A 13,699-nucleotide genomic window follows, 5' to 3' on the forward strand; every position below is an offset into this window, starting at 1 on the left:
CTGCTGCCCTGGGCGTGGAGAGCCCCAGCGGGCGCCGCGCCGGCTCCTGTGGGACCTCGCTCCGGGGATTCCTGAGTGTCCTCCGTGAACCCGGGCCTCTCTGGGCCTTTCCCTGCCCCAGCGGAGAGGAGGCGCAGCCCGCGGTCCCGCCTGCCCGCTCTCCCGCTGAGCGCGCAGACCTGGCCGGGCGTGGACGGATTCGCGGCTTTCCCTCCCCTGCCCGGGCTGCCCGCGGGTGCTCCCAGTGTGGCGTGCGTCAGCCCCGCTGCCTGTTTGTGTGTCCGCGACGATAGCGCGTGAGCGGCTGGCGAGGGGCCTGGTGCACACACTGTGAAATTAGCTTCCGCCCCTCCAGCTCGCCTCGGCTAAGCTGACATTTCCACAGGGCTCCGGGCGGGCGGACCCCCGCCCTGGGCACGCGTCCCGCGGCAGCCCCTGACCACCAGGTGGCCTCGTCGCCAGCGAGAAGCGTGGGAGTCAGGGTGACGGGGGGCTGGCGTCCCATCTCCTCCCCTGAGCCCCCAGGGCGGCTGAGGTGTGGGCCGCGGGAGGGGGTGGGTACGATTTCAGACCCCTGACCTGGGAGCCCAGCACCGGCAGCAGGAGTGAGGGGTGGGCGCACCGAGGAGTCCCTGTCTCTGCCCAGGGAGCAGGGCGGGGCTCTGCCTCCACTTCAGAGGTCAGGCGTGTTTGCCAGGGCAGGCGGGACCACGCAGGGCTGGCAAGGCCGGGGGGGGGGGGTGGTGCACAGGACCGCCCGCAGCTCCCGCCCCTTTCCACGGAGCCGGCCGGGGCCACCCCGGCAGAGGGCCGCGTGCCAGGCGCCGGGGGTCCCACTCCCCGACACACTCATTTAGTTCTTAACGCACAGACAGTGGCTTATTTATTTTCATTGTTCTTGATAATAATTCTAAGCCATTAGAGGGGAAAATTATATTCAGAAATGCTGTTTCACACTTTATTTGTTTGATGATTTAGAGCGATAGAAAATAGCACATTTGCTGGCTTTTATAGTCTGATAATTATTCACATCCATCAAGCCATTCCAGGGGAATAAACAAAACACCGTGAAAATTAACGCTATTAATAGCATCCCCCATGGCCGCCAGGAAGACCGGCCGGCCCTGCCGCCGCCCCACCCCGGGGTCGCCGTTCCTCTGCACTGCCCAGCTTGGCCTGGCCACACGCGGGCCAGCCACTGTGCAGGGGCACAGCCGGGCTTCTGCAGCCGGGGACGGGCGTGGCCTCCGCAGCTGCGTCCCGGCGGCCGGCGGGCCTCTCCGGACATGGAGGACGAGAGCTGCCCGGCCTCTGCCCTTGCCCCCCGGGCGGCTCTGTGGGTTTCAGCTTTGCCTTTTTTGGGGGGGGGCAGTGATTGGACGGGGCGGGGTCTGTCCTGCCTGTCCCTCCGGGAGCAGCCCCTGGGGGCTCGGGCGCCTTGTGACTTCCCAGCGAGGGGCTGCATGGGCCCCAGGTGGTGCCCAGAGGGGGGCTGCCTGAGATTCGGGCGTGCAGGGCGCAGGAGGGAGAGGTGTGGCTGGCGGGGCCGGCGGGCAGACCAGAGGGGGGAGGGTCAGGCCATGCGGGGCTGCACACATGGCCCCTGAGGAGGCGTGCAGAGCACCCAGGGGCCGCCCGCTGTCCACACTGCGCCCGATGGGGCCCCAGGCGTGCCGGACCTGGGGGCTGCTACATCCAGAAAGCGGCCCCCCAGGGTCGCAGGCGACAGAGCAGACTGTTGGCTGTGAAGTGTGACCTCGTGATGGGGCCCGGGCTCCCAGGGCCTGTGTTGGCAACTACTAAGCCCACCTTGCTTAGAGCCCCAAGAAAGGGTTTGCTGGCGGCCAGATGGGTGCCCTCCCACTGCCTAGAGGCTTGGCTGCCAACCAGCCACCTCTGGCCCGCACTGCCCCCGGTAGCATCGGGGGGCCCCGGGCGCCGGCTCTCAGGGCTTCCCTGGGCCCCACCCAGCCTGGTGCCCACGGGCCCTGAAAGGCCACCAGTGCTGGCCGCGTCCTCTCTGCCCTGGCTCGGCTGCGGCTTCTGTCACACCTGGCTGCCCAGGGCACCCAGCGGGCCCGGGGGTGTGTGGAGGGGTGCGGACGGGACCTGCGTGCCCCCCTCCCCGCAGCAGCTTCCAGGCACGGTGGCAGGGCCTGCACCAGCCTCATGATGGACGGGCGGCGCGCGGCGCTCTGCCCTGCAGGGCCCGGTGCTGGCGGCTGTGCCCCTCCCGCCAGGAGCTGCTCTCGCGGGGCTGCGCTCCGCACACTTGGCCGCGGCCTGCGTCTGTACTCGCCGATAACAGAGAAGCCGCGTTCCAATGTATTAAACTTTTAACATCCACCAGATTCAATTAATCTTATCTTTACAACTCCCAATTACAGGCGGTAATTAAGTGGAAGCGGCATTGTAGGCTGGGGGACTGCGTTAATCATTGCAGCCTTGCAGCCATGAATCAGCTCCCTGCAGGCCTGGGGTCTTCCCGGAAGACAGGACGCGGGGGCGGGGGCTCGCGGCTGTCCTCTGTATGGAAATGGCGAAAGGCCGCGTGGGGGTCGGCCTGGATTTCTGTGGGGGCCGCGTGAGGGTCCGGCATGGGGGCCACATGGGGGCCCGGCCTGGATCTGTCCATGGGGGCCGCGTAGGGGCCCGGCGTGGGGGCTGCGTGGGGGCCCGGCCTGGATCCCTCCGTGGGGCGGAGCTGTCTCGGGCACCCCCCCAGCAAGAGCACCCCTCCCCCAGTCATGGCGACCACGTGTCCCCAGGTGTGGTGGTGCCTGGCGTCTCACGAGGGCTGGCACGTCTGTGGCCCCTGCCATCCCGTGCACCCAGGGCCACCGCCCACCGCCCGCACCGTGGCCTCGCCTCGCTCTTGCTGTGGATGGCGGCGCCACGCCGCCTCACGTGGGAGACGAGTGGGAGCAGGGAGAAGAGGGAGCCGCAGGGAGGTTCTCCTCGCTGGCTCCCAGGGGCGGGGGCGGGGGCGGGCGCCGCGGCCTGGAGGACGAGAGGCCCCTGTTCCGGGCTCCGGCGCACCCTCCCCGTGGCTCCCAGCCCGTGGTTCCCTGGGCATTTTGATTTTGGTCTCTTGAGGTTTGGTGCTGTCCTTGTTCACCCCGCCCGGGCGGCCGCAGGAGCCCGCGTCTGACGTGCCCTTTCCCTCGTAGGTACGCCATCCCGCCGGAGCACGGCAAGCGCCTGGAGCGGCTGGCCATCGGTAGGTGCCTGCGCCTGGTGGGGGCGGGCTGCTCCTCACCTGCCACCTCGCTCGCCCCTGCTGCGCGGTGCCCGGGCTGCCTGGGGGTGGAGGGAGGGGCCTGCCCGCTTGGCTGGGTGGACCCTCAGGGCTCCTGACCCTCAGGGAGCGCCAGGCGGCTCCCAGGTGCCTGGGAGAGGCTGAGTCCCTGTGGGGGCTTGCAGGATCAGGGCTGGGGCCAGCGGGGTGATGGGCGGGGCTGTCCCTCCCAGCTGGCACCCTGGTGTGTCCCCGTGGAGGCAGGGCAGCTGGGCGAGGGTGACTCCCCGGGCCGTCACTCCGCCGATCGTGGCTGGAAAGCCATGGGGACAGGCACTGATCCGACCGAGACCGCACGGGGGCGTGGCCAGGTGCTGTTGCTCAGTGTGGCCTTCCTGTCAGGCAGTGAAGGGGGCGCTGATCCGGGAGCAGCTGGGGAGGCCACGGCTGCATCTCGGGGGGCTGGGCCGGCACCAGCACACCCAGCCCATCCCAGGGGCCCGGCCAGATCTGGCTGCTGGGGCAGGGCCAGCAGCCCACGAGGAACCGCGCTCCGTGGGCGCCCGCCGCTGGGCGCCGTCACCTGGTTCTTGGCGGTGGGGAGCTCTCGGTCACCGCTCAGCGAGGCAGGGCTCCCACGAGAATTCAGGGGTCCCCCCGACTGGTGACCCCCGGCCCAGGGCCCCGCCCTGCCTTGGCAGTAACAGGAGCCCCTGGCGGGGGCCCGGATGTCACTGCAGGAGACGGGTGGGACGGGCTGGGCTGGGCTGGGCTGGCGCGGTTGGCCTCAATCACCGTCTTTATTAGCGCTTTAACGAGAGCCACTGAGGCCGCGCCTGAAGAGGAGGAAGCGCTGAGCGGCAGGCACTCCAGCTGAAATGCGGCAGCGCGGGGGAGGGTGGCGGGCCCGGCCTCCCCAGCTCCCAGAACCCGCTGTCCCGCCGGCTCGGCGCGAGCCCGTCTGCAGGCTTAGACGTGTGCGTGTGCGTGTGCCCCACCGCCACGGGGAGCGGCCGCGACTCGGACCGACACCCATGTGGGATGCCGGGGCTGCAGGCAGAGTGACCCACTGCGCCCTGGCGCCGGCCCCGTCTCAGTCTATCAACTTGGCTCTCCCCGGGATGGCCCGTGGCCCCCGTGGCCTTGAGGGAAGGTGCCTGGTGGGGGAGGGGTGCACTTACCCTGTTGCTGGCTCATCAGGCCCTGGAACGTCGGCTCGCCCGGGTCTTCCTCCCACGCTGCACCCTCGTGTTGGCCAGGTGGGGGCGTGGGGGGTTTGCCCTGCTGGCTGTGGAGTGCGGCCTAGCGCAGCCTGAGGCGTCCTGCCCGTGCCCCGGGGCCAGCTCAGCTGGTTCCTCTGGGGGCTGTGTGTCCCACGGGCGTCCTGCCCGTGCCCCGGGGCCAGCTCGGCTGGTTCCTCTGGGGGCTGTGTGTCCCGCAGGTGGTCTGCCCCTGCCCCAGGGCCAGCTCGGCTGGTTCCTCTGGGGGCTGCGTGTTCCGCGGGTGTCCTGCCCGTGCCCCAGGGCTAGCTCGGCTGGTTCCTCTGGGGGCTGCGTGTTCCGCGGGTGTCCTGCCCCTGCCCCGGGGCCAGCTTGGCTGGTTCCTCTGGGGGCTGTGTGTTCCGCGGGTGTCCTGCCCGTGCCCCGGGGCCAGCTTGGCTGGTTCCTCTGGGGGCTGCGTGTTCCGCGGGTGTCCTGCCCGTGCCCCGGGGCCAGCTCGGCTGGTTCCTCTGGGGGCTGTGTGTCCCGCGGGTGGCCTGCCCAGCAGCTCACGCTGGTCTTTCCTGCCCTAGGGTTCTTCCCCGGCAGCTCGCAGGGCTGCGACGCCTTCCTGCGGCACAAGATGACCCTCATCTCTCCCATCATCCTGAAGAAATACGGGATCCCCTTCAGCCGGGTAGGTGTGGGCCCGGCCCCAGAGAAGGTTCTAGAACAGCAGTGAGCCGGCAGGGGTGTGGACAGCCCCGGAGAAGGTTCTAGAACAGCAGTGAGCTGGCAGGGGTGCGGACAGCCCTGGAGAAGGTGCGGGTTCCCCGGCCCTGGAGAAGGTGTGGGCCTGGCCCTGGAGAAGGTTCTAGAACAGTGAGCTGGTTGGCAGGGGTGTGGGTGGCCCACACTTCCTCTGCAGGGGCCTGGCACCTCAGGGGCAGTGGTGGGCCAGGCTGGGCCCGGGGGCTCCCGGGTGGGTTTGCAGACACTGGGCGGGAACCGGGGTGAGAGGGAGAGGACCTTCAGGGCTGCGGCCTCTGGCTTCCGTGAGCCGGGATTGAGTCCTGTGACGGGCATTGGCTCCCCACCCCCAGCGCCATGCGGCCGCGCACCGCACGTTGCCCCTGGCGTGGCCGGGCGGCTGCCTTCCTGGGTGGGAGCCGAGCTGAGACGGGCGGTTCCCTGGTCCCCTGCCCCGCGCCTCTGTCCTCTGGGGAGTGCACACAGCCGGCTCTGTGCGTGCACGGGAGCGGCGCGGGTTTCTGGCCAGTTAGTCCAGAATGTTCTCTGGGTTAGCACTCCGGGGGAGAAGCCTGCCTCCCTCCCTGGCCAGCGTCTGTGGCTCCGCGGTGTGGGTACAGAATGCCTGGGCTTGAACCCGAGGCAGCCCAGGCGCTGCAAGGGGCCACGTGGTGGTTTCCCGTGAGGGGCCGGGCCCTGGGGAGCAGGGGGGTGGCCCCTCAGCCGAGCCCCTGCCGCTCTGCCGCTCTGGACTTAGAAGTCGTCGTGATGGGGTTTACTCCTGGAAGGAGCAGCGGATCGGTAGCAGGGCTCTTTAATAATTGGACGTGTGGATTTCTGTATCCGCCGTCGACTTCCTCACCTATCCTGCGAGAGCTGGCAGAGCCGCCGCCTCCCCGTGAGCCTCGCGCCAGGCCTGCCCTCCTAGGCCCATTAGCAGGAACCTGGATTGGAAGCGGAGCAGCCGGGACTCGCACCGGCACTCTGGGGATGCCAGCATCGCAAGCGGCCGCCGGCGCCTCCCCGCGTCCTTTACAATCTACGTGGGACGTGGGGCTGGAGCCTGCAGACTTCCCCAGAATTCCCCTTGGCTTCGCTGAGCTTGCTGGCTGTGGCTGAGTCCGGGCGCCCGCTGTGTCGCGGTGGCCCTGCGTGGTCTGCACCCCTCTGCCGCCGGCCCCGCCTCACCTGTCTGCCTCTGGCCCCTCAGATCACGCAGGAAGCCGGGGAGTTCATGATCACCTTCCCCTATGGCTACCACGCCGGGTTCAACCACGGATTCAACTGCGCCGAGTCCACCAACTTCGCCACCCTGCGCTGGATTGATTACGGCAAAGTGGCCACTCAGGTAAGGGCTCGGGCACTCTGAGAGCCTCGGTGGGGCGGGGGACCCCTCTGCCTCCGCGGCCACGCGTGCCGCTCGGGGTCCTCAGAGGGCCCGGAGCCGTCCCAGCCTTGCAGGTGCCGAGGGGTGGGGCGGGCGGGCGGGCGTGGTAGCCCAGGCTGCTCTCCACTTCGTTCAGCTGCCCGGCGTGGGCGCTCTGAGGTCCCCAGGAGCGTGCGGAGTTGGACCCCCTGCTGCAGGGGCAGCCGGGCCTTGCGGGTGCCCACAGCCGCGGGAGAGCCCAGGGGTGCTTGCGGACGGGGGCCCTGGGCTAGGGAGAGGCTGGGAGACCTTGTTCACACCCCCACCCCGCCCAGAGATTTGCGGTTCCTGGTCTCAGACGGCCTTTGGCCAGCAAACTTGACCTCAGAACCGAGTGCTTTTCTGAATTCCTCCCAGCTCTGTGCGTGCCCATCTGTGGAGTTTCCGTGGACAGCCAGGGAGTATGGGGCACCGCTGGGCAGGGCAGGGGTGCCCCCAGCCCCCCTCCCGGTCTCTTGTGACGCCAGGCCTCAGCGGGGTGCCCGCCACGGGGGGCTTCCTGCTGGGCCTGTGCTTGCCGGCTGTGGCGAGAGCCCTGGGGCTCCCCCAGGCCGGACTGCGTGGAGGGGCTCATCCCCAAATGGCCGTGACGGCCAGAGCTGGGCTGATCAGGAGCCAGGAGCCCCCTCCAGGTCTCCCATGCAGGTGCAGGGGCCCAAGCACTTGGGCCATCGTCCACTGCTTTCCCAGGCCACAGCAGAGAGCTGGATCGGAAGTAGAGCAGCTGGGACTTGAACCGGCGCCCATGTGGGACGCCGGCACTGCAGATGGTGGCTTTACCTGCTCCGCCACAGCGCCGGCCCCTCCTTTTCTGATGTGGTTCCGGAGAAGTGGACGCTGCTCGGGCGGCGCTGTCTGGACGGACGGCTGCCCTTGTCGGTCGTTGGTGTTTCTGGCCTCACTGCCGGCGTGCTTTGGGAAGGAGATGGCCGGCCGGCCTGGGGAGGGGGCTGCTGTGTGCGGAGGCCCGGGGGTGGTCTCTGGCGTGCTGGAAGCGGGTGATTGCGTCTCGGCTGTGCAGCGTTTGTTGCGCTGCGGGGACCCGGGGCGGTGGGGGCTTCTGGAGATGCCGGCAGAGCTGAGTCGGCAGCGGGGCCGAGGGACGGCCCAGATAGTAAAAGCAATCTGGGGTTCAGCCGTGTGTTCAAACAGCGATGTTTGGGAAGCGCAGCCTCCGGTGGGCGCCACGCTTACCCTGTCGGGCGGCGTAGCGTGAAATTACCCAACAGGCACTCGCGGCGCTGAGCCAGCTCGGTTCCGGGCTGCCGTCCAGGTGCCGCTGCCTCTTGGAGCCCCGAGGCTGCCCCGGCCCCCGCTGTGATGTGGTGCGGCCTGGCCCGGGAGCCCCCAGGGCTCAGTGCAGGGGTCCAGCTGTGTTGCTGTGTGGGCTCCCGGCCTGTGGGCGCGGGAGGAGGCAGCCGTGTCTGCTGCGGCAGCCCGGGTGGGCCTCCCCCTGCAGCCGGGGCCGGGCCTGTGCTCCGGGAGCGGCTCTCTGCATCCGCTGGGATCTGGACGCCCTGAGTTCTGGAGACTACTTGTCCACCCCCACCCCCCACCCGCCCCGTCCCTTCCCTGTCTTGCTCTGTGGCCGTGCGCTCGGCTGTTGGTGGTCGGGGCTGCACCGGGGCCGCCGGCTGGATTGGCCAGGCTCACTGTCTGCACACCGGCCATGACGATGTGCCACCTGTACCCGCGTGCTGGCCCGCAGCCCCAGCACTGGCCATGCGCCCTGGACAAGGGAAGCACCGGCAGGCCAGGCTGGGCACTGTGGCACCAGCGCCCCACCGCCCCCACCCGCAGTGTCCCACAGGGTCTTGAGAGCCCTCGTGGCTGAGTCTCACCTTCAGCTGGACTCCCAGCTGCAGCCACAGCCAGGGGCTGTCGGAGGCGGCAGGGAGGGGGTGGCCCTGTCGCCCCTCCGCAGCCCACCCCTGCCTGGTGTGGCTGGACTGTCGTCCCTTGGGGCCCTCCCGGGGCTGCTCAGGGCTGTCTGGGGTCGAAGGAAGAGATGAGCAGGACGCAGGGCCGGGCAGCGCCCCTGGCCCTGCCCACTGTGTGCTAGGAGCACCCCAGTGCTGACATCCACAGACGTCCCTGGGGTGCAGGGGTGCAGGGGTGCGTGTCCGGCGCTGCTGCTCAGCGCGGCCGTCTCGGCTCTGCGGCCGGCTCCGCCTGTCTCAGGAGGCCGCTGCGGGGGCCCAGCACAGGCTCGGTCAGCAGCCCTGACCCTCGCCGGGCAGCCCTGCTAACAGGCCCCCACCTGGGGGCAGCCGTGGAGGTCATGAACTTCACAGCGTGTCTCCATCGGTGGGTGCCGAGCCTGGGCCTCTGCCGCCCGCACCCGCCCGCACCCTGGGGAGGGAAGTGCCTTCTCAGGTGCCTTCGGCTGAGTGGAGCCGACCGCCTGCCCGTAGGAGAGCGGGACGGGATGGGCGCCGTGGCCCAGGCAGGGCCTCTGTGTCGGGGCGCTGGGCGACGTCTCCCCAGGGCGGGGCCGTGGAGAGCAGCCAGTTCACCCCAGGGCGGCCTCTGAGAGGCCTCGCCGCTGGCGTAGCCTCTGCTGGTCGCTCGGCGGCGGAGACACGCCCGAGAGGCCCTCACCTGCGCCGAGCCCTGGCTTAGTCCCGGCTGCGGCTTCCTGCCGACGCAGACTCCAAGTACTCGGGCGCCTGCTGGCCACCGGGAGGCCGAGAGCCCGGCCCAGCTTTGACCTGGCCAGTGTGGGCACTGGGAGTGAGCCAGCCGAGGCTGCTCTCCTCTCCACCCGCCGACCTGACCTTGGAGCCTCACAGAGGTCAAGGGACTGCCGGCCCCTCCCCCAGCAGGGGCGGGCCCAGCTGACCCTCTGCTGAGCTGTGGCGGGGTCTGGAGGTTGACAGTCGCCTGCCCCCCAAGTGACCCCGGGGTGGTGGCTGCCGTGTCCATGCGGGGCTGGAGCAGCCCCTGGGCCCGGCTCAGGCCGGCTCTCCGTGGGATTGCTAACGGGCAGGTCAGTGGGACGCAGGCTGCAGGCCGGGAGGGGCTGCCCGAACCCCCAGGCCGGGCTGCAGGGAGCTCGATGACTGTGAACGGGAGCCCCCGGTTCCTGCCGCTTTGGAAAATGTGGCGATGCTGCCGCCTGCTCCGGGTGATCAGCCCGCCCCCGGCAGGCGGCAGGAGGTGTGCGTGCGGGGGGCGGGCAGGAAGGGGCTGCAGGCCCAGGAGCTGCCACCCCGCCCCCGATCCCGGGTGCCGCCCGAGTGCCGCGTCCATCCCTCCGCTTCTCTGGCCGTCCGACTGACAGCAGCCGGGGCTGGGCCCGGTGTCGGGGGAGGGGTGGTGCGGTAAATCCTGCACTTCTCCTGGCTCTGCCGCATCTCGCCGTCCCTGGCGATGTTGAGCTCAGCGTTCCGAAGGCCACTGGAGGTGCGGGAGGACCGAGTGAAGCCGTCCAGGGCCACCCTGCGCTTGGCACCGGCACCAGAACGAGTGGGTCTCGCTCTGAGTCCTGACCCAGAGGGCAGCCGTCCGGAGGCAGCCCAGGGCGGGCTGGGACTGATCAGCTGACCAAGTGCTGTGCGTGTCAGAGGGGGTGCGTGTCTTCAGGCGGGGGCTGGCTCTCCTCACCGCACACGCGGGCTGAGCAAAGAGCCTGGGAAGCAGGGAGTGGACGCCCCAGGGTCGCACGCAGGGAGCCCACAGGCCTCCCGGCCCCTGGGGCTGCGCTGTGACCCGCTGGATGCCAGGAAGCCTGGGGCCCTGTGCATCCGCCCTGCTGTTGCCCCAGGCCTCTGCCCAGACAGGGCGGTGGCCAGAGGTGGGGGCGGGGGCGAGAGCACAGAGCACAGAGCTGAGCCCCCGCCAGTTGCCAGCCCTGCCCCCACTACGGCCTCGCAGCCCTCATCAGGTGTGGGAAGTGCTTGGGCAGCACCCGTGGCTGTGGTTGTGTGGTCACTTCCCACGCGGACGGGCAGGCAGGAGCCCTGCTGCGGGTGGTGGGCCGGGCTGGGCCATCTCCGGCCAGCTGCGGGGGGCGGGGGGAGACGCGCCCTTGTGGGCTGAGGCCGGCGGAACCGGGCCGTGGGGCAGGCAGACGAGGCCTCTGTGGCTGAGAGAGGGGCCGGGTTGGCGGTGTGGGTCTGGGGGGGCGGCTGGGGCGGGGGTGCCGTGCCATGCGTGGGGCAGCAGGGAGCAGGACCTGCCGAGCACGAGGACCGAGGGAGCCTGGAGCTGGCGCCTAATTGTTTTGTTTATGCAGCGCTGCCGAGCGCTTCCGGTGGGTTTCCTAATGAACCAGTTTGTCAGCGGCTCTCGCTGTGAGCCGTTAATTGCATCAGAAACCGGGGAAACGGGGCCGCAGCCGGCAGGGGCGGCAGGGCGGGCTCTGCCTTCCCTGGGCGTTTAACGCTTAGGGGGCCGAGGTGTCTGGTGCCGGCCATGGCGCTGCCTGAGGAGGAGGAGGGTGGCCTCTGTCGTCCTGGGGCTGCCGTGCCGAGTCCCCGAGCTGGGATGTGCACCAGAGTTGCAGGAGGTCCTGTCTCCAGCCCCGGGGGCACCACCCTCGCCTCCTCGTCCTGACCCCAGCCTCTGTCCCCCACCGTCTGCTCCCACCAGGACACGGCCTTGGGCCAGTGCCCACCTGTCCCTGGTCCGACCTCATGCAACTCTTCCCACCTGCCCCAGGGAGTCTTCCCGAGGCCCCGGGCTGGACAGCATGGGCAGAGGAGCCGGGCAGGCAGGGGAGCAGGAAGTGGGGCGGCAGCGTGGGCTCGCCTGGCCCGAGCGGCTAGCGCTCATCCTGGGGTGCTGGGCATTTCAGCAGGGAGAGGGGTCCCCGTTGGCCCCCGGGAGGGAGGGGCAGTGGGGAGCCCCTGGTGGCTTGTGCGGGTCAGCGTGAGGCCGAGGGCGTGGAGGAGGGACAGTTGAGGCCCGTGGGACTTGGGGACAGAGAGGAGGCGGGGCTGCAGGGGCTCAGGTGCCGGGCGTGGGCAGTGCAGCCCAGTACAGACACCAGGGCCGCACCCCAGCACCGAGGCGCTGCCACACGGCGCACTGATGGCAACTGGTCTGATGCAGTCAAACCAGCCACGTAGCCCGTGCCTCCGCGGCCGCCGGCGGCCAGCACACACCCAGCTTTGGGCGATGTCCCGGCACCTCGGGGACGTCCCGTGGGGGCGTCGTCCAGGCTTGGGCGTGTTGAGGCTGGGTGACGGCTTTGCCCTCACTGCCCCTCTGCTTCTGGGGCGCCCCGTCCCCGCCCCGCCCCGCCCCGCCCCAGCCGTACACGTGTGTCCTGAATGTTCCGCCCTGGTTCCCGCGTGAGCGCCGGCGCTGGCGCAGCTGCGTGATGAGGCGTCAGGGCCCCCGCGGTCAGACACTGCTGGGCTGCCGGTTCTACTGAGCCGCGCTTAATAATCTCGGGTGGGGGGGGGGCACTCCTCTCCGCTGTGCCGTTTTACACGGGCAGATCCTAATGGCTGCGCAGCCTCCTAGAGACACAGGGCCTCTGACTGACCGATGCTCGGGGGTCGGGCGCCCTCCCCCCGCAGGGATCGGAGCAGGGCCTGGGAGCACCTGGGCTGGGAACCTGCAGGAGCTGCAGGGATCGGAGCAGGGCCTGGGAGCACCTGGGCTGGGAGCCTGCAGGAGCTGCAGGGATCGGAGCAGGGCCTGGGAGCACCTGGGCTGGGAGCCTGCAGGAGCCGCCCGCGTGGGACCCAGCAGACAAAGAGGAGCCTGCTGAACCCTTCCCCAGGGACCAGATTCCAGCGGGGCCCCCAGTGCTACGAGTGGCGGCCAGAGAGCCCTCGCCGGGGCGGGCAGAGCAGACAGGGCCTGTCTCCACACCGTGCCCCGCCCCTCCCAGCAGGGCCCTGAGCGTGGCGTGGTCTCCCCTGCTGTGGCCAGCCCGGGCCCTGGGCCTCCGCCTCGGTCACAGGTGGCGTTTCTGTGCCCGGAGTCCCATCAGCAGTGCCTGTCCTGGGAGGCTTCCGCGGGCGCTGTGCAGCGGAGAGGAGGCGGGGCATCCCAGGAGGGGGCATGGAGGAAGAGCAAGTGGAGGGCGGGACACGCCGCCCGCTGTTCTGGGGGCGGGGTTAGCACACACAGGAATCTCTAATCTAAAATGTATTTGTGCGTGAGCGAAGCTCTTTCTGCTGACTTAGTCCCCAAATCCCACACCAGCTGGAGCTGAAGCCAGGGCCAGGCGCTCCATCGGGCTCCCGCGTGGGTGGTGGGGAACAAGGACGTGGGTCATCCCTGCCGCCTGCAGCCGGGACTGTGACGCGGGCCCCGGACTCTGGGCTCCGCAGTCAAAGGCTGCTGGCCTTGGAGCACCGCACAGCGCCAACAGGAGGAGCTGCCCCTCCCGCTGTGCTGTGGGCCAGGCGAGGGGGCCAGGCGAGGGTCCGGGCCTATGGCGGGTCCCTGGGAAAGAGAGGGCACCGCGGGCCTGCTCCCCGCCCTCCCGTGCCCGCGGCGCCCTCTCCAGGGGCTCTGGGACGATCCCTGTATGGCGCCGTGACCGCCTTCCCCTCCATCCCCCTCAGCGCTGCTGGACCCTGCTCGTGCCCGCTCCCCCTCCCTCGCTCCCTCCCCCCTCTCTCCCTGCTCCCCGCCTGGGCCCGGCCCGCCCCCTGGGTGTCCCAGGTCCTGAGCTCCGCTCTGCGGTGCCGCGGCCTGCCCCTCCCCGAGTGGTGCTCACGCGTGCCCATCTTGAGCTCACGAGGCCGCCCGGGGATCTGCCGTGGGGCCGTCTGTGCCGCCACCGCGGACCCCGCAGCAGCCTCTACTGGGCTCCCCTGGGAGGCCAGACTGTGCCGGGCACTCAGCTTGGGGTCCCCAGCCCAGACCCCACTGTTGGTGGGTGGAGGTGGGGGCCTGGGACAGCCCCGCCCCATTTCCAAAGGACCCGAGGCTGCCGCGGACCTGGGGTGTGCGTCAGGGGCGGCCTTGGCATTCTTGTGGAGAGCCGGCTGCCCCCGCACCTGCCCGCTTCCTCCCTGGCTGCGCGCCTCCTGTCCTGCACGTGTCTGCCTCGGGAGGGGAGCTGGGTGCCGCGGGGCGTGCTGGGGGCCTGGGGGACGTCACCAAGGGTGGGGCTGAGAG

At 70.1% G+C, this 13,699-nt stretch overlaps 1 protein-coding gene across 1 annotated transcript in view; it reads left to right on the top strand.

Moving 5' to 3' along the window:
• Positions 1–13,699, top strand: part of KDM4B (lysine demethylase 4B) — a 95,283-nt gene that overhangs the window by 42,473 nt on the left and 39,111 nt on the right. Inside the window, 3 exon segments of the mRNA XM_070058683.2 lie at positions 3,171–3,220; positions 5,031–5,134; positions 6,398–6,535. Coding sequence (XP_069914784.2) covers positions 3,171–3,220; positions 5,031–5,134; positions 6,398–6,535 — 292 coding nt within the window.

Source organism: Oryctolagus cuniculus, chromosome 16, assembly GCF_051225735.1.
Source record: "Oryctolagus cuniculus isolate XC-2025 breed Fujian yellow rabbit chromosome 16, ASM5122573v1, whole genome shotgun sequence".
Lineage (NCBI taxonomy): Eukaryota > Metazoa > Chordata > Mammalia > Lagomorpha > Leporidae > Oryctolagus > Oryctolagus cuniculus.